Source organism: Lichenostomus cassidix, chromosome 10, assembly GCF_008360975.1.
Source record: "Lichenostomus cassidix isolate B80296 chromosome 10, HeHo_3.0, whole genome shotgun sequence".
Taxonomy (NCBI): Eukaryota; Metazoa; Chordata; class Aves; order Passeriformes; family Meliphagidae; genus Lichenostomus; species Lichenostomus cassidix.
The window spans coordinates 3,696,446-3,721,345 of NC_139491.1; the positions used below are offsets into that span (position 1 = coordinate 3,696,446).

Below are 24,900 nucleotides of genomic sequence, written 5' to 3' on the forward strand. Positions count from 1 at the left end.
CAGCTTGGTGTCAGTCCTATTGGAAGGCTTGTTCTAGAGCAGGGACGTTATTCTGGGGAGGGATTTAAGTCCTACTCAAAAAGAGAGTGATTTTTTTTTTTCATTTGTTTTTGTCTTTTTAATTTAAAAATAAAATCTTTCCAGGCTGATGCAAAGATCTGTTTAACTGAAGGCACAAGGCAGTGAGAGCTAATGAAAGGGTCAAATAGAATTGCTCGTTTGAGCTCTGAAAATGTGTGGAAGTTGGAAATATGGTGGTGTTATTCTCTGGAATTAAAGCTAAGGGTTTAGGTGAGCTGTCTTAAGGGAAGGCTGGCAGATGTGGGAAATGAACCCCAGCAAGCCAAGGGGTCTGACTGGGTCTGCAGGTCCCAGTGCTGGCAGGTGAGTCAGAGACATGAAGGATTCTCCAGTGCATTACCTTAACTGAGAGATCTTTCTTGGCTTTATTTTATTTTTAGATCCATTCTTACTCTAGCACAGAGTAGTAGTTTTGGCCAGCAGTGACTTCCTCCACACAGCGTGTTTCTCTGAACACTGTGTACACAGAGGATTGGCTCGAAGAATTAATGCTAATCTTCCTTTTCTTATTTAAATTTGTCCTATTACTGCACTGTGTTAACAGAAGACATCCCTATTCCACCTTCACAGACGGTGAAATCCTTTCTTGTGTTATGTTTAAAGCTCAGGGCGATCTCCTGGGAATATCCAATTTTGCTGTGTCATGAAAATGCTGTTTTCATTATGTCTGTATTACTGTTTCATTTTGTGGTTCTGTTTTGCCAGCATGGGACATTGTACAGATCTAATCATGGATGTGCTTAAACAGATGATCTCACACTCTGTAAAATATTAATGCATCCCTGGCTGTAAATGAAAACAACCTAATTTTAAAATAAAAAGATTAGAGAATGTCTTTGAGATTGGCAAATGTCCGCTGGGGATTACAATTAATTTTAATGTAATTTTCTTCTTTCGGGGGAAAAAGGCGGTGCTTTACCTTGCATGTATTTCCTATTTTAATTTTTTCCCAAGTCAGTATTGATGGTGTGGGATAAGTTGTTTGAAAAAATACTCCAGGAGGCACAATCATGTAGCTTATGGCTGAGTGAGCACAGGGCAGTTTAGAGGAAGAAGAGAAATACCAAGAATAAAAGTATGATATGGTTCTGGATGTCAGGTGCCCACGAGACACGAGGTGTGGGCAGGTGTGTGGGAGGGAGTGGAAAAGGGTGAGGTAGGAGGTATGGAAGGTCCACATGTGATACAGAGATTTTCAGCATGTTCTGAGTTGCAAGGGACCCACCAGGATGATCAAGTCCAACTCTTAAGTAAATGGTCTGTTATGGATATTAAACCCACAACCCTGGGGATCTCGGGCTGTAAAGTTCTGTCCCTTTGGCTTCCACTGGAATGGAATGATTCTCTAAAACATCTCAGTAAATGTTTTTCCCGTGTGTTCCCTGCCCAGGTTTGAACTGATGCGCATGTGCTGGCAGTACAACCCCAAAATGAGACCCTCCTTCCTGGAAATCATCGGCAGCATCAAAGACGAGCTGGACCCAGCCTTCAAAGAGGTCTCCTTCTTCTACAGCGAAGAGAACAAACCTCCAGACACAGAGGAGCTTGACCTGGAGACTGAAAACATGGAGAGCATTCCTTTAGACCCCTCCTCCACCCTCCAACCCACTGACAAGCACTCAGGACACAAGGCCGAGAACGGCCCGGGCGTGGTGGTCCTTCGGGCCAGCTTCGAGGAGCGACAGCCCTACGCGCACATGAACGGCGGCCGCAAGAACGAGAGGGCTCTGCCGCTGCCCCAGTCCTCGGCCTGCTGATCCTCGGAGCCGGAGCCTCGCAGAAACAAAACACACACACAAACACAGGCATTGGGGGAAGAAAGAAAGAAAATCACAATATATTCAAAAGCCTACTGTACCTCAGTGGATCTTCAGAACTGCCATAGCTGCACTTGGGAGAACCCTTTTTTCAGTAAACAAGTTACCGTATTTTTCTTTTTTTTTTTTTTTTTTCAATATGCAAGCAGATGTTTGTTTCAGTCAAGGACTCCAGTCATGGGGCACACAGTTGGCCTTTTAAAACTCTTAATGTTAACACTTAATAGCAACAGAAAACTTGAGATCTGATGTCTCTCTCTCCTCTATCCTCTCTCTTCTTTCTCTTTCTTTCTGTCTCTCTTTTTGCTTCATAATGGGAAACATATCTGCGTGCAAGTTCAACCGTACAGCACTTTTATCAGATCAAAGATATCGCAGGCCAGGTGGTTCTCAGTACCCCTGCAAGCACCTGCCTAACACTGTAGGTCTTTATAAAAAAAAACCCACAAACAAAAAACACACACACACAAAAAAACCCCTAAACTAAAAAAAAAGACTGGATTTTTAAATGTTGCTCTTTAATCTTTTTAGGAACATGTAAACGAATAAAAAAGGGCCATCATTCGTCCAAGGCTGTTACCATTTTCAACGCTGCCAAATTTTGCCAAAAAAAAAAATGAACTCTTTGTTTTTTGTTTTCATTTTGGTTTTTTTTTTTGTTTTCTTTTTTTTTTTGTGTAGTCATGGAAGGAGCACTGTAATCAACTGCTCTGTTCAAAACAGATCCTGACCAATATGTTCTATTCAGTCATGCACTGGTATTTAACAAAAAAAATAAAAAAAAAATCAAATTGTCTAGATCTTTTTTCAAAACTGGACAAAATGTGATTTTTATTTTCTTTTTCTTGTGATGGAGAAGATAAAAGGGATGGGGTAAAGAACCAGCCCTCCCTCCACCCCTGTCCCCATCCCAGTGAATTCTGGACAAAACTGGCAGTGGTGAGCTAAACAAACATGTGCATTTCGTACAAAAAAAGTCAACCGCCCGCCAAAAATGAATTACGAAAAACCTGAAAATAAGCGGCCGAGATCTCCATCGTTGCAGCCTGCCTTCCTTCACAGGCTTGCAAGGAAAAAACACCTAGAAACATAAATTGGAGAAGACAAAAAAAAGCAGTAACCGGATTCAAGTATATGATGCTTTGTTGACCTTTTCTCTTTATTATTAAGACTTCTCGAAGGGTCTTGCAGTTCTATGTTAGACCATGGATCATTTGCATACACATTGTCTTTTGTGTCACTTTTATAACTTTTTTACGGTTCAGATACTCATCTATATGTCTGTACAGAAAAAAGCTGCTATTTTTTTTGTTCTTTATCTTTGTGGATTTAATCTATGAAAACCTTCAGGTCTGCCCTCCTTCCCTTCCCTTCCACTTCAACAAATTTTCTTATGCTTTGTACTATAGTGTGTAACTTTTACTTCCTCCTTCCCAGTAACTGATACCTTTCATATGATTTGCCATGAACTGTTTAATGCCTTTTTATAAATACATTTCCTCTTTTTTTTTTTTTTTTTTTTTTTTTTCCCCTCCCCGTTAGTTATTTTACAACATCTTGGCTGTGTGGGCTACAGGGCTTTGGAGGGGGACAAGGAGAAAGAAGGGACACCCAGCATGGGAACACTCTGGCAGTGCTGTGGTGTGGTGTTTTTAAGCCCCAGTTTTCCTTCCTTCCCACTAACCTCTGCCCAGACAGCACGCGAGTCTCTTACAGTGCAAGGCGTGATACAAACTCAGGTCAGAAACAAAAGGTTAACTATTTAGAACATTCTTGTTCAGTGTTTATATTCATTGTTGTACAAGGGTCCTACCCCTCCTGCCCTTCCCGCTTGTTCTGGTCGTGGCACACATCACCCGCCCATCCCCACACAGACACACACACATGAATTCTTTTTAAATTATTAGTTGGGTACAACAGCAGATACCAGGCTTTTGGATCACCGATCCTTAAAAAGACTATTTTAACCCTTCCACCCTTTGAACGAGAGCTGCACCAGGTGCAGCTGGCGATGCCAGGCATTCCTAGGGTGGCCACTGATCACTTGGCTCTAGCCAACCTCAGCTCTTCACCTTCCTGATGGGGAAGCCCTCCAGGAGGGAAGTCCTGGTGGGAGAGCACCTGGGCTGCACTTCACACTCCTGGTGAAGAAAACCACCCCAACCCAAGGGAAGCCCCGTGCCTTTCCGTGGGGCTGCCGGAAAGCTCGGAGCTGGGGCTGGCAGCTTGGCTGGCAAACAGTGAAGTGTTGGCAGCTATGGAAACCTGTACAAGTCCAAGCTTGTGGCTTAAATCATAGACCAAACCTCAGAACAAAAGAAGAGGAGTGAGCTTGTTTGCTCAGTTGCAGAAGCCTTGGTGAGAGGGGAAGGAGGGGCCGTCAGGAAGTCGACACCCAAGGAGTCGCACCAGTTGCTCATCTTACCTTAGTTCCAGTCTAGGCCTTTCTTTAGCACTGATCCAACCAAACGATGGCAGGAAGAGGTGGTTCTGGGATGGAAATGTTCAAATCTTTTTAAATAAGAACAATGAATTAAAATATACTGATTGCTAGTTTTGACTGGAGATTTTTAAAAGTTTGTAGTGCTTTTTGCTTGTGTAGTTTAGGTCCCATTATCTTCTCTTGCCTTTGTCCCATAGTTATTTTTCCCTTTTGAAAATGAAAAAGACAAAAAAGTTAATTAAGAAGGTATTCTATGTAGGATTTTTTATTTATTTTTGTGATATCAGTTTAAATCACTGTAGAGATGCCCCATAATGAATTTAAATACTGAGATAAGGGTTTTAGAGTATGACAGGGGGACAGTTTTTGATTTTTTTTTTCAAACATTTATCTACCTCACTCTTATTTTTTTATATGTGTGTATATAAAAAAAATACATCTCACATTTCTCAGCAGCCAATAAATGCCGTTGATACTGGTAACCTCTCACTCCATATACCACATGCTCTAGGTTCTGGAGGGGAACAGTCACTGCCTGTCACAGAGGGTCACCTCAGAATATTTGCCTCAATTCCATGTGGTTTCTCCAATTTTTTAGATGATTTGTTGTGAGGAGAAATCCAAGAATTGTCTGACTTAGGGTGACTGTTCTTTAAGGAAACACAGAGGCTTTTTAATGTGCTGTCACAGCAGTCCTTGGGTCAGCAGCAAAACATGTTTGGATGGGTAATAATGCAGCTGACTTGATACAGGAACTTCAAATTGTGAATATTGCCTGAAATCTGTTACAGAAATCAAATGTTTACAAAGTTTGAAGGTCCAGAAGAAATACTAAAGGGAATGGTCTTTCTGTTTGTCCTGTAGAATGGGCTAAGTCATTCCTGCCAGTTCTTGCTCAGATGTCACAAGCATCAAAAAGATATTTGGCTGAATCAGAACCCAAAAATAAATTGGCTCATAAGTGATGGCTCACTTTCTTGACCAAAACCTGTCACAGGCTGCCTAATGATAATACTGCATCAAATTTACAGCTTTCAGTCTTTGCTGCTTCTATTTGATGAGAGCACTGATTTTTCTTTAATTTTTTTTTTTTCAAAACTAACATTGAATTGATTTCTTTTAATGTGCCAGTAAAAAGTCAGTTCCCTTTTCTTCCCCTGTTTATGGACATTATAACTGTGGATTCTGATGGACCAGCCATCAAATTTTAACTGCCCTCTGACAGCGTGTAACTTGTTTACAAGCACACAGGACTAACACGAGCTTGCCATCAGCTTGATGTATAATGTTTCCTTTTTTCCAGCTCTGGCAGCTGTTCGTGCAGGTGTTGGTTGTGGTATCTGAGTAATGTGGTGCTTGGCTACTTGGAGTTGTGCACGGCCTCTTGGATCCACAGCGCCGTGGGTAATTACTACAGTTTGTCTTTGGAGGGAGCATTTCTCCCTAGTCCTGAGAAACCAGCAAAATTGGAAATGTTCACTAGATCGGTTTGGTTTTCCATGTTTGATGATGTTCCAGTGACCTTTGGGTGCAGTGGCTGTTCCCCTCCCTTGCACATATTGATTACCACAACTGGAGATCCTCAGATCTTTCAGCTGGCTAGGAGGGTTTTGTTAAAACTGTCCGAGTTACTGGTTTGTAGAATTGTACTTAGGTGGTTTTCCAATGCATTAGGAAGAAACACTAATGACATAGCATCACGAGAAGCATTTCAAAAAGCACTTCAGTAGAAGACAGCCACGAGGCCTCGCGTCCGTGTGCGTGATGGCAGTCAGCTCTCCTGGACCAAACCACCTTCATGATACCATTGCGTTCTGTGTTTGCAATTCAAGCTTAATTCCCTTTTTGTTCTCTTTGTTTCCATAGCTTTTTTTGTTGTGTTTTGTGCATTTTGAATAGCTTTATTCACATGGGTTTTTCATGCAGACTTCCCTTGGACAGTAAATCAAGTTGTTTGTGCATGTGAACAACTGAGAATTAATGTTGGCTTGATAGAGTCATAATATGGTTTGTAATGTTGTTCTTCCCTGAGACCACTGGCTTGTCTGGTATGGAAAATTTATTTAGGACTTCAGCTATGTTTGAATAAAGTTAAAGTAATCCAGTTTGTTTATAAATTAAACACAAAAGCCCACCCAGCCCTGAAAACCAGCACTTTGACCAACGGCCCCAAGATGTTCGGATGCAGTGGGATGAGGAGTTGGCGTCGCCGAGGGGAGCAGGCGGCTGGGGTTGCAGGGCTCGGCCATGGGTCTCTCCTCACTGGCATTTCAGAGTGCCTGTCGCAGAGGAGGTGGTTTGGTTGCAAGGGAACACAATTCCTGTGCACACACAGCCGTGGCACTAAATCAGAGGCTCCCTGGGGGGATGATAAACCAGAGGCAGCAGCCGAGTGCAGTGCAAGGTGTGGAGCCACCCTGTGAGATGCCCCTGCTCCTCCCAGCTGGTGCCAAGTGCTGTGTGGTTCCAGGTGTGGCTGCACTGATGTTCCTCTTGGTCTCTCAAAACAAAGGAAAGAAAGCCCAGTTCGCCCAGGACAAGTGGTGACCAGAGGGAGCTGCTGTCAGGCCCTCTGGGAACTGCTGAGGGGTGTTCGGTTCAATTCGAGTCTAAGAGAACAACACTCCTATTGTTGCTGTAACTCCATACATATATATCTATATATACATATATATATCTGCATATGTATATCTATAATATAGATATATATAAATATTTAAACCCTTTTCATTCCATTAGTACAAGTAACACTTGTTTCCTGTTATTTTGTTTGTCAACCATGTATTCAATCACTGGGCTGAACAACATTGGAGGAAGGTGCAAGGGATCCACTCCTTACTAACCAATGATAAAGCCAGATATTGCAACTTAACCCATGAGTAGATATGCAGACAAGGATCGAAGAATGATGTGTAGTAACAACACAAGTGGCCAGGGGTGCTGAAGATACAGAACTCAAGTAGGCAGGAGGGCTTTGAAGGACACCTCGTTCAGAACTGGTTGCTCAGAGGTGCTGAACAGCCTCTGACATGGAGCAGCCGGGTCAGTCAGCATGGAGAAGTTTGTGGGGAGACAACTGAAAACAAAGGACACAGCAATGGGGATTTACAGAGGCACAGGGCTTGGCAGTGTTTTGAGGTAGTATCCTGAGCTTAATCTGTGGGCCAGCATCAGTGCCCAGGTGTCACAATTCTGATTGTTGGTACTTGTAAACAAACCTCTGGACTTTGCAGCTGGAGCGGTAAATTCCTTACCAGGAACGTGACAGTGGGTGGTCATCGGCCTGTGCGGATCTGTGTCACCTACAGTCGGCCTGTTTTGCAAGTACCTTAGGACTTCACTAGTTTGTGTGTGTGCAAATGCGTGTGTGCTCATATATTTTTTTGGGTATGCGTTCCGTTGATTAGTAACCATGAATTAGCATTTTCAATAGGGCTTTAAGTCCAGTAGATTACGGGTAGTCAGTTGACGAAGATCTGGTTTACAAGAACTAATTAAATGTTTCATTGCATTTTGTAAGTACATAGAATAATTTTATAAAATGTTTGTAGTTTATAAATGCCTAAAATATAATTTAAGGGCACTTTTCTGTGTCTGTGTGTGGGTGTGTCTGTCTGTGATCAGTTTTTCCATGGTACCAGTTACTAGTTAGCTTTACAATATGCCAAAAAGGAATCGCTGACTTGTCCAATTCACGGCTTGTCCCTCTCCCCCGTCCCGCCCAAGCTTTGTGACCCAGTATACAGTGAGTGAGTAAAGAAGTTGGGAAAATGTTCTGTATCTTCAGTATCCTGGTCTTCCAGAGCCCTCTGGTTGGGGTGGGATCATCTTACCTGGTCATTTCACTTTACTGTCTAGGGCAGTTACCTTCATGGATTACAAGAACCTCACTGGTCGGAGAAACAGAGCAGTTTGCTGCTCCCCAGGCTCCCCTGGGCTGCTCAGCACCTGTGCCGGGGTGGCCTTGTGCCTTGAAGGATGTGACTGCATAAGGGAAAGAGGGAAGATGGTTTTCATGATTACTATTGAAGAGCTCTTTGCAAATTTCTTATCACTTTAAATGTTTGTGTGCAGCCTCTAAAGCTGTTGAGCGCCATTGGAAGCTTTGTTGAAATGGGCAAGGCAGGGTCCCTATTTATTGTTATTTAAGAATATTGAAGATCCCACCCCTCTGCTGTGGACAGGGACACCTTTCACTTCTTCTGTTTTCTGAACCAGTGAGGTTTGAGATGAAAGGATTGGCCAGAGTTTGTCTACCTCTGGGACAAAAACAAAACTAGAAAGTGCTAAGGAATGGATGCAGTTGCAAATACATTTTCCAATTTTTCTTGTTTAAATTTTTTTAAGAGAAAATTAAACAATAACATGGCCAATTTATTACATAAAAAGACTTGCTGTGTATAAATTATTCCTAAAGAAATTCCTGTGTTTATATTAAAATGAATCAGTAGATAAAAAAAATTTCAAAATGTTTTTGTATATTCTGTTGTAAGAATTTATTCCTGTTATTGCGATATACTCGGGATTCTTTACATTATAAAAAGAAGAAACTTTGTCTATTTTGAATGGCTGAAGCTAAGGCTCCTTTAGTTTCTCTTACTCTGCTTTTTTCTAGTAGTTTCAGTACTACATGATTTAAGTTAAATAAAAGAATTCTGTATGCATTCGCCTGTTTCTGATTTTGTTGCTTCTTATGCAAAGCAAGTACAAGTTAGAAAACTCAGAGTTATTTTTCCTGGTTTTCCTATGCCTTTTTGGCTGCATTTAATTGAGCTACTCTTAGTAGTGGTGAGTACTGCCATTGTTTGGTTGAAATCAAAAGCATTTTCATCCAGTGACACTGAGCTTTTGGATCCTTTCTGGCTGAGATTTGAGCAGTTTTGCACGAGGTGGTTCCTGTGAATAAGGTGAGCATTGTTAGTTATTTATTTACCTGCACAGCAATCTCCAGGTGAGGCATTCGGCCAGCCAGCACCTGGTTATCAGCTTTCTGTAACACTGCAAAAGACAGTGGCAAGAAAACCAGCATTATCTTGGTGTTCCAAGTTCCTCAGACTCTGCCATCAACATGTTGACTGAAACAAGGCTCTGTGGTGGCCCAAAGCCCCATCAGCTGCCTGTGTTGTTGTTTGTCCCTTGTCCTTTTTACTGATGGTGCTTGAGGAACAGGCTTTTGTTTCCCTCAAGAAATCCCAGGTGTCAGGATTAAGCTGCTGCTGTGCTGTTCTACTGACTGATTTAATCTCATCCTTGTGTCCTGGCAGCAGGATTACAGAGTGGACATTCCCTGTGTGCTGAAGGAGCAGTGCTGTGACCCTCTGTGGTACCCATAAATCCTGTACGGAGCTGTTTGGGATGTGGAAGACTCTGATGCCATGTTTACAGTGTGGGATCTCCTTTGGTGGTGCCTGTTCTGTAGGTAACATCATGTGCCCTAACCCTTCCCACAGCACAGTGCTTCAGGATTGCCTCTCCTGGGACAGGTTAGCTGTTGGATTTGCCTTTGGGCTGTGCTCTGTGGAAGGTGTTTTCCTTTGGGACAGGCACTGAGAATCTGGGGAAAGTGGTGGTTTTGGGTTGAAACCCAAGTTACCGAGAGCATTATAGATCCTGCTGGATTCCAGTTTTCTCTGTACTTTGAAGTCACTCTGGGTCAGAGCCTGTTGCTGATGTGGAAAGCGTCATCTACAGCAGGTCAGTGAGAGAGAATTGTAAAACTTCACATACAAGAATCCCCAAGTGTGTTTTGGTTTTTCCCAAACCCACATTTTTTGTGGGCTGAACTCTCTGGACTCAGACAGGGGCTGAGGGGGATCTCTGTTACATCCATCCCGTGCTGAGTCCTTAGAGCTGTGAGCTTCCATCTGGGGTCAGCAAGTCTTTATTCATGTCTTTCTAACCAACAGAACCAGGATTCAGCATGTAAAATGTTTTAAATCCACTTTCACACTTTCTGAAATCCGAACAATTTTATTGTTAGTAATATGAACTGCCAATCATTTGTTTTTTTCTCTCAAGCCTTTTCCAAGAGATGCAAACGGTTGGTTGGGTTTTGCAAGTAAATTTCACTGAAAATAACACGGGCTACAAAATCCTTTGTGTGTGGGTTTTAAATAATCTTTAGATCTGCTTCATTTAAGAGGTAAGGCATTCTAAAAAATCATCATTTTCTCCCTACATGATCCATCTCTCTTTGTTCCCCACACTGTTCTAACATTGCTAAGATAATGGTTTGTAATGCTTTTCCTAGAAATTCTGCTGTTACTGACTGGGATAATGGAGGGACATGGATGAAAGCAGCTCTTCCATTGCCATAATACAGAGAAGCGTAGTAGATGTAATCACAGATGTACCTGCAATATTAAGGACAAAACAAAACCAGAAACCTGCATTAAGGCTCAGTAAACTTTGATTAAATTTAAATATTCTAAGTAGCCAAACCAGATCTGGTTTATGAAATTATTAAGAACATATTTGCTTAGTGAATAAAGGAAATGCTGAAATAAACCAAGTTTGAGAAACAAGTGTTGCTTATCTGATGGTTTGGTTTCTCAGACACCCACCCACAAAGAACTTTAAATAAAAAAAAAAAAAAATCCCAAGGCAGGCATTCTTGTGGAGTGGGAAAGGTAACACACCCTGCTGGAACTACAACCATGTAACACAGTTTTTGTCTAAGTCATAAAATCTCCCCATCTGAGGGTTTTTTTCTTATCATTCTACCTTTTAAAATGCAGGTACAAACCCTGAACTTAAGGGCCAAGGTTAGCTGATTTTTATTTAAAATAATACAAAAATTATTGTTTTGTTTTCAGTGAAGACTAGCATAGTGAAAATTGCTGCAGTACTACTGAAACACATAATGAGATCACAGACCTGGTTCTAACAGTACCTGTAATTGCTGTTCTCCAGTGTATCTATTTACATTTTGCATCCCTCCCAGTTGAGAAAAATAGATTAAAATCTGCTGCTAGTCGGTATTGCTTTCAGACTCTCTTAATAGCTGAGGTTTACTGAGGTTGTTCATCACAGGGTGTGCTATGTTGGAACTTGTTTTGTTTGGAATTTACAAATCTATGGAAAAATATCTACTGGCTGTAGTTTTTCATGAAGGCTGCTTTACACAAAATTTAAATTCATCCCAATTTCATACTTGTGCCCCTCTGAAGACTTTCCTTCAGAGGGATTTTGGTTGGAGGGGAGGTCCTGGCAAAGATTCCCCAAGGTTAAATGAGCTGATTGAGTTGTTTCTTTGAGCCCCCGATATGCGATGTTTACCTCCCCGCGTCTCTGGATAGGATGATATCAATCCCTTCCACTGAGATGTTTTTCCAGAGAGTCTTCATATTAATTGTAGATTCAATCTTTTCTGGGCCATCTAGCACACAGCAGGCACCTTCTGGGTGAAAACCACAAGCATCCCTCTCCTGGTAGCCTTTGTTCTTCCCACACTGCTCCAGGATGATGAGCGCTGTGGCAGACGAAGCCAGCCCAACATGAACTGTAAGCTGCTTTTTCCCACCAGAGTAAATAACAGGAAATTAAAAATGAGACTTGTTTTTTTAAAACATGTGATACAGAAGTGCCAAGCACTATGTGAATTACTGGCTTCAAGGCGGGGGAGCCTTGCTCATGTCTAAAGAAAACTTTGATAAGAGATTACAAATGAGAACAAAATTAGGCTGGAGTTTTTATTGTGTCTAGTCAGGACTGCAGAGCTGCAGTACCTTTTTTGCAGTTTATGGTAGATTTTTTCCTTTCCTTTGTTCCGCATCAGTTATGCTGTTTAAATGGCACAGGGTTAAACCAGCATGCTAATTAGTGTGTGCTCCAAATTTCAGCCTGGAACCTTGATCACAGTTTCAATAGTCACTTTTCCGGAGTTGTTTGATGTTTTGCAATACTCTCTTGGAGAGTTTTTTCATTGTATTGAGGGGAGGGGAGGAAATTGTGTAACTTTGTCATTACCCACCAGTGGCTGAAGAGTTGTCCATATCTTGCAGACTTGCTCCTTTGCTTTTTGGTAAACCGCTGGCAGCTGCATGATCCGGAGATCAATGTTTTCACCAAGGCCTCTTTTGGACAGCTCCTGTGTTTACAAAAAACAGGAGCATTGAATTTCTAACTGTGATAAAGAAATGGGGCTGATTCAACTGAGGAAACACCTGAAAGAGCAACACCTAAGCCCAAGGTTCCTGAACACTGGTCAGCAATGAGATTTGTTTTGTGGTTCCTCCCTCTCTTTTAACCGGAGAGACTAAAATGTGCTAAACAGTTTCCTAATGTCACGTCTGTCCGTGTGGAGCCATTGTTGTGTTTTCCAAGGAGATGCTCAGTCTCCAGTGGGTGGGAGTGGTTACTGCTCAGGGACTGGTCCTTCGGGAATTATGAGACAGCATTTCTCAGAAAAGCTCCACACTTGAAACCATCTAAATAGGCTTTGCTGTAGGTAAGTGCTGTTTCTCTGAAAGACCTGGTAGAAAAGCTGCACTGTCAAGAGACAAAACCAAGGAAAATTTGCCTTAAGCACGACTTTTTCACTCCAGGGGGATGAGATCTGCTGGCTTGACCAGGTTCAGGTAAGCTGTGCTGGAGGTCATTGTCAACATGAGGAAGTCACATTTAAAATGAGTTTAATTTATTTTTTGGTCTAGTAAAAGGAAATGTCACTGAGATGTTACTTTTCTGTTGATTGTACAGTTGAATTTCTACACAGGACATATTGAAAAAATTATGCCCAGAATTGAGGTGAATGGAACAAAGGCACCCTTCAAAGCAGCAGGTTGGCAAGGTGGTTGGAAGAGGGTCTGGAGAATAAATGCCACATGGAAGTGACTTGAAATGATTTTGTCGGTGAAACAGGGCTAACAAACAAGGCATAGGCCTCAGTAGAAGATAAGCAGCTACAGTGGGAGGATGCAGTTCATCTGAGGTGGAAAGCTTTGTCCTGGAAAAGTAAAATAGTGGTTGAAAATCCCTGTTCCATTTGGATAAACCACTACCAAAGGATGGTACAGGTGAAATTTTTAGGGGGGCACAGGCAAAAGCAGAAGTGTCTGATTAGCCTAAGAAACCTGTAACTGTATTCAGTGTCATTGTCTTCTCAGGTTTTCATTTCTCCCTCAGGATACCCATGTGGATGAGGCCCACAGTTCTGGGAAATCTGCCCTTCAACACTCACTTCCTACATAAACTGTTCCAATTTTCTTGTCAGCGGAAGCATTGATTAGCTGTGCTCAATAAACTATTTGACACAAGCAAGGAAACAATGCCTGCAGGGAAGTAAACACATTTGGAGAACAGTGCCAGTCTTTTTTCCTGTGGGCGCTGACAGTCTTTGAGAGCCCATTGCATCATCTCGCCTGAAGAATGCTGTACTGTGCCTGAGCCTCCACACAAGAAAACCCCAGCTGGTTCACAATTAGCATTTGCTTTTCTAAAGCATTTTTAATTTTTACATTTAATTGGATTCTTTCTTTCTAACTGTAAGGCTTAGAGGACTTGACTACCCCTAACTTTGGTGCAGAACATGGAGACCCAAAGTCAGCTGTAATGCTGTTCTCTGGTGCTCTCTGGGTCGAGACATTCCATTGTCACCAGGCAGAAACACACAGAAATACTTTTGTTCAGGATAAAACTGAAGCTGGCCAATAGCAAGGGGCTGAGAATTTGTGTCAAAGGAAGATGGTTCTCTATGTCCTAAGCACTTTCAGCATGTTGTCAATAACGTGTATTACTGTGTTGTCTAAGAATCCCAGCCATAGGCTTACACCCCATTAGACCAGATGTTGTGTAAACATGGAGCAAAATCAAAAAAAGTTGTTCCTTGTCTCAGCCTTAACCAGAACCAATTTTGTGTTTAAGGTGGGAGAGTGAAGATGGTTAGAGGAGGGTAACTGCACCTGGAAACTAGAACTCAAACTGGTGAGTGAATTCAGTAAATGAGTGCCTGTATTATGCAGTTGTAACAGTGAAAGAAATTTCAGAGGAGAAAAGTTTTGGAGTACTGTTTTGTGGGGAAAGTGGTTTGAAAGAAAACATGAAGATTTTTTGGGAAGTTCTTCTAGAAGTGAGACAAAACATATCATTCTGAGCTGCTGACCTTGAGCTGTTGGTGAGTTGTAGTCATAATCCTGGTCTACTAGTATTCCAGCCCAAAGAGAGGTGACTCGCACAGCACTGTGCTCAGGTTGGTGCTGGGCATCACACAGCATGTTGGAAACACCTTGAACTTCTAGAAAACTCCAGAATATATCACTGACTTTGCCTGAGTTCTCACTGATTTGGGTTGCTGGGAAGGTAGTTGCATGGGTTAATTTTGTGAACTGCTTGTGTTGGTGCAGAAAGGAAACCAGAAGTTTTCAGTTGACCCAGGCAGACTGCACATTGCAAACAAAGGTGTTTTGTTTATGTGTTTGGTTGGGGTTTTTGGTTGTTTGGGATTATTTGTTTTTTCCTTAATCCTGTAGATACCTTCTTAAATCTTCAGGGATGTAAGAAAGTTCCAAAGCAGAAATGAAGGCACTAAATTGCAATGCCTTAGTTTCACAGGTGATGAAACTAAAGCAGAGAGGGGGAGACACAGATTAAATGACAAATTTCCAAAGGCCACATGGTCAGTGGCAGGATGAAAAACTGCACTGGGAGATCTGATCCTCATCTCCCAATAGCAAACATAGTTCCCAGAAGCAGTTGGAAACGGGACCTGTTCTTTGCACTAACATTTTAATTACTATGAATGTTGTTACATTTGTGCCCTATTAACTGGGGACATTGACCTTGATGGTGGACTGCCCTGAGAGGTTATTTTGCTGCCAAGCTGCAGACAGGACTTTCTGGAGGAGATACAGAAACAGGGTTGGATCAGGGGTTATTAGGTGGGACCATCAGTCTGTAGTGTGGAATAAATAAATCAGGCGATCGGGGATTTTGAAGGTCCCATGTGGTGCTGCAGAACTAACACATCATAGTAACTCAATGTGATCTGTCAGCAAATGCAGAGTAAATACCTGGTGGTGTTTTCCTTTAGTGAGAATGTCCTGCACTTCCAGAGTTAAAAGTGTTGCTGGCAGAGCTTTCGTGCATATTTTAGGAGGATATTTCAGGTGAATGAAGTTATGAGAACCATGAAAAACTTAGTGAGACAGGTTTATAAAAGAGAAGCTGTCTTTCTAGTGCTAGACAGCCATTCTGGGCCCTGGAATGATGTGTGTAAGAGCTCTGAAGCTTTTTCTCCATGACCCTGAACTGACAGGTTCACCTGTGCTTTCAGATCCATTTGATCCCCTTTTCCCCGAACACTTGAGGGGTACCTGCTGAGGAACAAGAACTCCATGAATGATGAATGCAAGGCTGATGAATGCCTCGTGTGAGAGTCTTTTGCTATGATGAGAACTTGGGTCCATGCTAAAAGAATAGGGCATTCTGCACATTCTTAGAAAATTACATCTTAATATTATTTAAAAGGCAATTCAGGACAAATACTCTTTTTAAACCAGCAGTAATAGAGATTTGGAGAGTTTTACTAACATTTATCATTGCACTCCTGAGGACTTCAAGGCAAATCGGCTTCTTCACCAAAAAGGTAGTAGTAGTAAAGCTAAATTATAAGAGAAACAGTATTTTCTTGTGTGCCCAGTAAGAACACAGAAGGGATGTAGCTGTTGGAATGGGCTGTGTGCTCACTGCATCAATCTCTGATCCTCCCTACAGCTAGAAAAGAAGTTCAGGAGAACAGCTGATCCCATCAACAGCATCTTGTGGAGGAGCTGGTAAGAGGGATTTTAAGGGACCAGTTGTGCGTAAGAGCAAGTATTGCTCACAGAGGGGGAGCCATTGCTCTTTGGCAAAGGATCCATTTCAAAGGCATGGAGAGTGAGGCTATGCTTTGGAATCAGGACACTGGAACTGTTAAATGTATTTTTACAGGATTTCAGATGCTTTTGGTGTGAAGACCCTTCTGGGATGTGAACTTTTAAGACTGCATGTATCAGCATTACATCATCACCGAGGTTATCCAGGCTTTTGATAAGCACCTACTTCATTTTGGGGTAATAATTAGGATAGTTCTGGGGAATGCTACAAAGGCATTAAGGCTGAACAGTCATATTTAGTAGCTCTGTTCTGGCTGCTCAGCACATTCCCGAGGATGAATTTGAGTGCACACTTGCGTGGTTCACAGCAAAGACACTTGGCAGGAGGGTTTTATGTCACCCCAGTGATCCATGCAGGTACCCCAAGCCAAGACAGGATTACTTCCAGATGTAAATACTAAATTTTGCTATCTTTAATGTATGTGCATAAGCTTTCTGAAGATCATAGGGCCACTCCAATGAATGAGGCCAATGGAACAATACTATGAGATTGCTGTTTAGAGTGGAGAAGCCTCTCAAAATTCAAAGTATTTCCAGATTTGCAGCAAATTTCTCTGAATTGCCTGAATTAACACCTTTGCCAGGGAAAAGGAAACCAAAGCAGCATCCCCAGACTGAATACAAATTAATTCCACATAGAGGGTGCCACATCAGAGGGAAATGGATTTGTTCTCCTCCATACACAAGGACTGACATCTGTTTTGTTATGGAATGCTGTGGCCCTAGTTATGTAACTCCCTGGCGTAGCCAGCTCATGGCATTGTTACAGAAAACTCATCCCATCGGTGCGTTCTCGCTTGAGGCTGTTTTGCTTGCAGATAAAGAACATGCTCTATTTTCAGCCAGAAGAGGATGATCTTGCACCCAAAATTAGAACCAATAGGAATCAGGAAATAATGAGCAAGAACACTGTCAACTGACAAATATTTGTGGTTTAGGGCACATGTCAAGTTGGAGTTGAGATAATTTATGGGTCTCCTGTCATGACTGGGGTGTGGAAAGGTATCACAGAAGTGTTTTTGTTTCTTGTTAACCTACAGGGATAACATCCCTCATGAGTTGGAGGGGGCAATAGATTTATTCTACCAAACATCAAGCTGCACTCAGCATTCTTCACCCAACAAAGCCAGAATAGAAAAGATGTATGTGTTGGTGGAGTTGCTATAGCTTTGGTCTTTGGAAAAACATAGTGGCTCCTTGTTTTTCAATCATCTTGGCTTGAGAGCACTTCATTTTCAAAACAGATATTCAGTAGCTGTCACCAAAATTTGTACTATGGTTATAATCCTGTAGAGCAATCACCCTTCTGTCATTACTAATACTTTCCTATAGCTGCCTTTCTCATTTCAGTGTCCAAAAGAATTAAAAAATGTATGGACTTGTTTCAGTCTTCATAATAGAACACAGTCCCCTTGGTTTGTTTTACATGTCCTGCTTCCCAGTTTTACTAGTATTATCTGTCATTTCTTGCACATTTTGGACCAATGCTTCAGTTCAATTTTACTACTTTGACTGTTCCCCCACTAGTTTCAGATTTCATTGTGTAACCTTCTTTCCACCTTGGGATTGCTAAAATCTTATTTGAAAGATCCTCTCACAATAACTCTTCATGAATACCTTATGAGAGTAACTGAACTCCAGGAAAGGCTCTTGTCTGTGACAAGGAGAATGAATCAGTTGATGCTGAAAGCCAGGTATCCAAACCATGTCTTTGTACCCCCCAGATAAATTTGTTCTAATATACAGATTTAGCAAACTATCAGGAATTTTCAAGACTCCATCTGAGACTTGTAACTGCTAGTCAAGGTGTGTGGAGGGGATAAAAAAACACGGAATGGCCTTGTTTTCGATGTGGCTGTAGACTTCACTGTCATTTGGAAGTGGAAGCCAAAGCTGAAATGTGAACACACACTTAGAACTGGCATGGTTAGGTTCTGCGTTCCTGAAGCAGGCAGTGAGATCTCAATATGAGAAGGAAATCACCTCACACAGACATTTTCAAATGAACTGTGGTAGGAAAGATGACCTGTTTACTGAAGACAGACATGAGCTGTGGCATATACATTAGTTGTAGAGAAGGCACCATGGGTAAAAATAAACTTTTAAATTAAGGAATAATATTTTGAAGTACTTAAATAGCACAAAAAATAATGCAAGTAAAATAATATTTCACTTCTTCATTATCCTCTTTTTTTCCACGTTGGGAGTCTGCTCCATGAGACACAATTCTGTTTAATGAGTCATGAAAAGGGAATGGAAAGCCTAAAGTCAGTTTGTGTAGGGATCTCTAAAAAATAAAATGCCTCCCTGCTTTTTCTTTTTTATGCTTACCTTCACTGCTTCCCAGCTAGAATTAACAAGGTACTGTCTGAAGGGACCAAAACCTAAAAAGAAAGAAAGGTGATTTTAACCTGTGCTTACTCTGCAATTGCAGATTAGGTGCTGACATGTCTGCACACACATATTTGTTCTTTATCTTCGTATTTTTGGTTATAGAGGTTGAGTTTTTTAGATAGGATTTAGCCTTTATAACACTTAAGGGAATACTATTTTCATTTTGTATATTCAATGATAAAAGAACTAATCCTGCAATCTTCATTCATGTCAAGGCTTTCTTATAAGAGAGCCTTAACTGAAGCTGGTAAATGTAGTGGAACCAATAGGACAGATCATGTAAATTATTATTTTGGGGAAGGATCATCATCCATAGAAATACTACTACTAAAAGTTATGGTATTAAATACTCCCAGGTCATAGTTAATGTATAATTCTTATTGTTAAAGGTCATGAAGATGAAGATATGCATATTTAATGAAAATGTTTGAAAGATTAAAATTTATTTAATTTGTAATGTCTTTTAATCCCAAGTAATGAAAACTTACCATTTTCTATCAGGGAAAATGAGCTTTTTTTGTGATACTGGGGAAAATGTCTTCTTTCACTTTTCCCACCCAGGAAAAGAGAGGAGAAAAGGGAAAAGAACACTCAGACTCCAAACTATTACATTCAATTTTATGCATTTTTTTTGTGAAAGACTTTTTTTTAATAAAAAGGAAAAAACCCTAATTTTGAGCAGATGGGCATTTTGTCATTAAAACATTTGATGGAAAACTCCCACTATCTTTATTAATCTCAATTACTGTTCTCAATCTGGAGCGTTGCCAAGTCCTAGATACTAGGTGTCAGGAAATTGAGTTTGTGAAAAGGTTTTAATGCTATAACTCTTAAATATTTAAAAGCCTTAAATGGACAAATAAATACTTGACAGCATATGATTACTATTTTTCACAGTGAAAGCTACTTCTATGCGGAGACAATTAAGCCTAAATGCAGCTTGTGACAGCTTAATTAGTGCTAGACTTTAAGCATTTCTTAATTTGTTAATACTTATTTCATAACTGCTCCATCTTTTCTCTTTAATGTTATGAAAAGCCTGATGGTGCTAATATATTTGACAATGTTTTCTCCAGGTTTGAGTTTCTGCTATGGGGAGAGAACAAGGAAAATGGAGCTTATTTCACACTGAACACAAAACCCCATTAGTCCCATTCTGCTTTGAGAGCGAAATTAGGGTGGCACCTGCTTTATTTTGGAGCTGTAGTTGTGCAAGTTTCTCTACCTGTGTGTGCAGAACTGCAGAATTATAATAAAGTTATTAAGTAGCTCACAATGAAACATGTGTCAGTGGTGGCCCTAAGAAAGTACAGTTTAGGATAAAATTGTTCCATGAAAAGTGACTAAATGTAAGAGAGATTTACTGCAATACCTGCAGCACTGTGGAGAGGTAACTGGCTGAAGGTTATTGGGCACCATATAATAAACTGGGCTCCCTGCCAGCAGGTTTATATTCTGAGCAGGTGAAAATGTGACAGAGACATGCTGAGACAATCTCTGTAGCAGATTAAAGATGCACTTGTGTCTTAACTAGTCTAAAACTTTTTGAACAAGTAGATTTCTGGACATAAATGGTGATCTAAAGGGAGGAAAAAACTAACAGGGTGCTAAGAAGTGTTCCCAGCAAGGATATGTGCCATAAATATCACAGGAGAGAACCAGAATGTCAGGCTTTTAGGAGGTTAGCAAATACCTCCTTGCCCTCTCCTGCACTCCCATCCAGCTCATCTGCAGTTACGTCTGGAGCAAGCCAGACTAGTTCTGCCCATCTTGCAGCTATTAAAAAAAAAAAAGTGTTTAATTGAAAACAGCAAGATGCAAATCTCTTTGATGTAGCTTCACCCTCGTTCCTATGTCCTCAGATGACCTGCAGTGGAAAATTATCCAGCAACTCACATGTCAAGATATGTGTAATGATTGCCCTTAGATGAGCCAGTGGCAACAAGAGGAACAGCGAGCAGCAGCATTCCTTAGGAGCTTTAACCTTTTAAAGCTCAGCACTCTCTGAGCTGGTGGTTCTGCCTCTGTGATGCTGCAGTAGTTGGAGCCAGCAAGAGAAACTCCAAATTTGGTCCCTTGTGCTGCATGTTCAGGCATGTTCCTTTGGTATATTTAAATGGAATGGTTTAGTTTAGCAGTGATGAGGCAGCATCTCCTGTTTAAAACTCCCTTACCTTGCCATGAAACTGAGCCCCTGAAAGTTGCCATGTGCTGCTCTAATTCTGGACACTGACTGCATGACATTGTGATGCAACCTGGTTTTCTTGCTTCAGAGCTTCTTTTGGGTAAGCTTTATCTAATAGTAGCCTGCACTGCCTTGAGCTATGTGGTTTGGATCAGAGAGAATGTCAACAAAGATTAAAACATGGAGAGAATGAACAACAAACCAAACTGGATGGCAGTAAAGAGGGCAGACTGCAGTCTGTTTCGTCTGACATGCATCTGAGTTTTCTTAGGAAGGCATAGCAAGTTATTTTCCATTTGGAAATGTTAGTATGACCATTTGCTACTTCTTTTCTCTCCAGGAAACTGTTTATGACAAAGATCAAGCATGCATGCATACCATCTCTGACTCAAAGAATAAAATAAAAATCTTACCAGTCACCACCACAGTGCTGGAGTTTGAATCCATGCAATCTATGCTCCAGAAGGTGGAATCTTCTTGTCTTTCAGTTCCAAACAGTATTATAATTCAGGTATCTGTGGCAAACTTCATTTGGGGCACCTTTTTTTCTTCCAACTGTGATGTGTCTGGCTTCACATGACAGGGATGATTTGTGACTCATTGAACTTTTAAAGCAGAAATTGTTACATCTCTATTAAAGATAGAAGTCTGACTGACCGGCTGACTGGGACTGCCCCAAACTGTTTTTCCTTTTCCAGGCATGGAATATTTAGGAAGAAAAGTAAAAGCTTAAAGAAGTTTCTTTCAAATATCCAGCAATATTTTTCATCACCTGTTTATGTGCATGGAAACAGAAAATTAATTGAATCAGTTTTGTTATATCTCTGTGGGTATTCTGTTTTTAGCACAGTTGTAATTCACGTTAATGGTGAGGAATGACAACTACAAAAACTTATCCGTCCATTTCCACTGTTCTCAGACTTTTTCTTACTAACCTAAACTCAGGGGTAACTTTGCTGTTTCTCTTGACAGCCCTTATCTGATTTACTACTCTTGATCTTTATCTCAGGCTTGTTCTGAAAGAGTCTGTACACTTTTAAAACCAAACAGCAATAGGAAAATGTGTGTATTTGCTAAACCAAAACATTTACTCAGTAATATCCTTTAACAGGCAACGTGTTAGAAAATCTCACTCCAACTTGCAAGGTCAGAGGAACTCCAGAGGCTGGGTTATAGCCTGCTGAAACTGGTGAGTTTAATAGCTGGTCTGTCTTCATTAGAGTGGAGCCTGAGACCCAATGGGGGGGGCCTGAAATCAAAACATATGCACATTGTCACTGCCCAAAACAAAAGCATATGCAAGTTCTCTTGGGAATTATAACTATGTGGGCAGAGGGCTTCACTGGGTCTTGTTTTGAGTAGGAAGTGTATGTGTGTGTGTGAGAGAGAGAGAGAGAGGGAGGGGAGAAATATGCTAAGAATAGAAAGCCACTATATCATCTCAAGAGAGCTGGTAATTGTGAGACCTTAGGGGGGAAAAAAAAATCTCTGAAGAAATGTCTAGGGTTGGGTGGTGGCTGAATGAGGCTTGGAGCTATGACCTGTGTCTGTCATTTAAATCCTCCTGTGCTGAGACACAAAGAAATTTGTGGATTCTCTTTAAAGTCTTTTAAGAGACTCTGATTACACCATCCATTTCTTCCCTTGACTAACACAACTTTCAGAATTAACTTTTGCTAGCTGCTGGGGCTGAAAGAGCTTCTAATACAGGAAACAGAGCTTTCTGCAGCTTTAAATAAGGCAAAATCTGCCACTGGCAGCACTGAATTACTTTTAAAATCCTACAGTCCTTCATACTCCCACGTCAATCAAGATTTTTAGCCATTAATATTTCTGCTTCACCAGTCAGGAAAACTCTTCCTATGATTCTGAGCAGGGCAATGACATACCAGTGTTCTCATAGTTACTTTTTTTTTGTTCTGTCTTTTTGTTTTGTCTCTTTCTTTTAAATCTAAGTACAGGGTGGTCAAATGAACAAAGCATTTGTCAGGAATAAAGTAAGATTTAAGGTCTATAGTTGCTTAATTAATTTCCTGAATGAGAAACTGTGTTTTCTTTGGGACATGATAGCTGCTTTATACATATGTATACATATATATATATATGAAGGATATTGCTTGAATGCTGCAAAATATTAGGTATTTCATTAGATATTCTTCCAGAGGGGAGATGTAAGTCTATTAGTTCCATGCACTCTGAACCAACTGGTATGATCTGTTTGCAATGTAGTACTAGTTTTTAGTTTTTACAGCTGGCAAAAGGCGTAGAAAAAAATACAGAGTAGCAAAGATTAATTCACTAAGCCTTATGAAGAAGCGGATAAAATTTTAGGGGTAGGAGTGGGAAGTATTGTCTTCAATAGTTAAGGTAGTCCCTTTTCATAAGCAGACACTTGCTGAATTGGAAGTAAAGATTCTGAGACCTTTCCAGTGTTGGTAAATGCTTGTGCAAGTGTGGGAGGAATTCTAGTGGTTTAAATAAACTAGGAATTTGACAGAGAACACTGAAATCAATTTTTGCACGGCTTTAATTGATTACTCATGTTCCCAAGCTTTGTGTGTGTGGTAGTATACTTGGAGGAACAATGCATTTATTGCAGTTGTGCCACATAGTTCAAAAAATAATTGAAAAGTTTGAATTAGGCATTAGTTCTACTCAGAAATTATTCAGAAATGAAACCTTTTCTTTCCTCTAAAGTTTCTTCAGCTGAAGTTGAAGCTACTCTTGAAATTTTTGTTAAAGTAGGATTGTAGTTGAAATTTTTGTTAAAGTATGATTGTAGCTTTAATATTAGCACTCCCCTGAGTATCCGTGCTCAAAACAATGGATTTGAGGGTCACTGGATATTTGAGGTCTGTGCAAATTAATCTTCCCATCCATAATTAAGAATCCAAACCCTTGATATTTGAAGGCAAGTCACAGACACAGCTGACTCAGCTAAACACTGGCTGTTTTTCTTCTTGCTACACACAGATGTGATTGGCATGGCACTCATCTTGAAGTAAAGAAGAAATGGAAGCAACTCAACTATGAAAATCCTGGTTATCACCTTGAATATTTTTCTGTACAGCTGTCTGATACTTAAAAAAATTATTGGAACTGCTGAGTAAGAGAAAAATATATTTTCTGCAAATGCATTCTGACCACACTGCAGAGCTGCCAGCACACTGCTCGAGTAGCTTTTTAGTAGATGGCAAGAAGAACAGAATATGGCCCTTCATTTAGAAACAGCTCTTTAATTTTTATCTCTTTTATTATTACATATATATATATATATATTTCTTGTTATTGGCAGGCACTGGCCAGTGTTTTAAACTGTTAAGTGGAAGTGTTTAATATATTCCAATTTTTATCTCAGCTGTTCAACATTTAATGAGAGGAGGGAGAAATCAAGCTGTTATGCTATTTAACACTGAACTATAATGGGGCTTTAAATCGAAATTTCAGGATCTAACAGTCCATATTTCTTTTCCATTCTAATAAAAATAAATGATCCTCAGGAAAGACTGACACTGGTCTTTATGTAGCTAGAACGCAATGTCGCAAAAAGAGAGGAGACAAACATTTCAGTGTAAAGCTCACTGTTCCCTGTGGAATGGGGCCTCTTCTATAACAAAATCCATAGAAATGGTAAATGGAAAAATATAATGGCAATATCACTTAAGGGTTGTCTGTTTGTTTTCATGTCACCGAATGGTTTGGGTTGGAAGGAACCTTAAAGCTCATCTAGTGTCAAGCCCCTTGCCATGAGCAGGGATACCTTTCACTAGCCCAGGTTGCTCCAAGCCCCGTTCAACCTGGCCTTGAAAACTTCGAGGGATGGGGCAGCCACAGGTTGTCTGGATAACCTGTGCCAGTGTCTGGTTTTGGATAGAAACTGTTATGTACTTTATGTTGTTTATTTATTTATTTTATTTATTCCGCAATTGAACCCATTGGTGTATACCTATTGCTCAGCAATAATGGAAGAAATTGCAACAGAATATGAGTTGAATGTAGCCAAGCTGTTGGGTGGCTGTTACAATATCAGTTCTGGTCTTCTTGCAGTATTATCAAAAACTAATGGCTATGTACAGACAGACTTTTTAATTTTATTTTTTGTTTATA

The 24,900-nt window shown here is 40.7% G+C and overlaps 3 protein-coding genes across 6 annotated transcripts in view; 2 read left to right on the forward strand and 1 right to left on the reverse strand.

The window, feature by feature from the left end:
* Window positions 1-9,005, forward strand: part of IGF1R (insulin like growth factor 1 receptor) — a 170,874-nt gene extending 161,869 nt beyond the window's left edge. For all 3 annotated transcript variants that reach the window (XM_085070373.1, XM_085070374.1, XM_085070375.1), the window contains one exon: window positions 1,472-9,005. In XM_085070373.1, coding sequence (XP_084926499.1) covers window positions 1,472-1,838 — 367 coding nt within the window. In that variant the 3' untranslated portion in view covers window positions 1,839-9,005. The remainder of the gene's footprint in view (window positions 1-1,471) is intronic.
* Window positions 3,394-23,541, reverse strand: PGPEP1L (pyroglutamyl-peptidase I like). Of its 2 annotated transcripts, none has more exons than XM_085070381.1 (5): window positions 21,207-23,541; window positions 18,546-18,598; window positions 12,314-12,430; window positions 11,620-11,852; window positions 3,394-10,694 (listed from the first exon to the last, which is right to left on the reverse strand). In XM_085070381.1, exons 1-5 carry the CDS (start codon window positions 21,238-21,240, stop codon window positions 10,505-10,507), a joined length of 627 nt encoding a protein of 208 aa, XP_084926507.1. In that variant the 5' UTR covers window positions 21,241-23,541; the 3' UTR covers window positions 3,394-10,504. The 2 variants fall into 2 exon arrangements, with proteins under 2 accessions (XP_084926507.1, XP_084926506.1); XM_085070380.1 differs by having other exon boundaries at window positions 11,620-11,849; window positions 21,207-23,540.
* LOC146432597 (protein FAM169B-like) overlaps window positions 20,736-24,900 on the forward strand; it is a 41,951-nt gene continuing 37,786 nt past the window's right edge. Inside the window, exon 1 of the mRNA XM_085070377.1 lies at window positions 20,736-20,893. Coding sequence (XP_084926503.1) covers window positions 20,857-20,893 — 37 coding nt within the window. The 5' untranslated portion in view covers window positions 20,736-20,856. The remainder of the gene's footprint in view (window positions 20,894-24,900) is intronic.

Coding starts and splice junctions, on each gene's coding strand:
- PGPEP1L (XM_085070381.1), bottom strand. CDS start 21,240: ATGGATTCAAACTCCAGCACTGTGGTGGTGACTG. Junction 11,853..12,313: donor GGACAACTCTTCAGCCACTG/GTGGGTAATGAC, acceptor GGTGGGAAAAAG/CAGCTTACAGTTCATGTTGG. Junction 10,695..11,619: donor CTATCCAGAGACGCGGGGAG/GTAAACATCGCA, acceptor TTAATATTGCAG/GTACATCTGTGATTACATCT.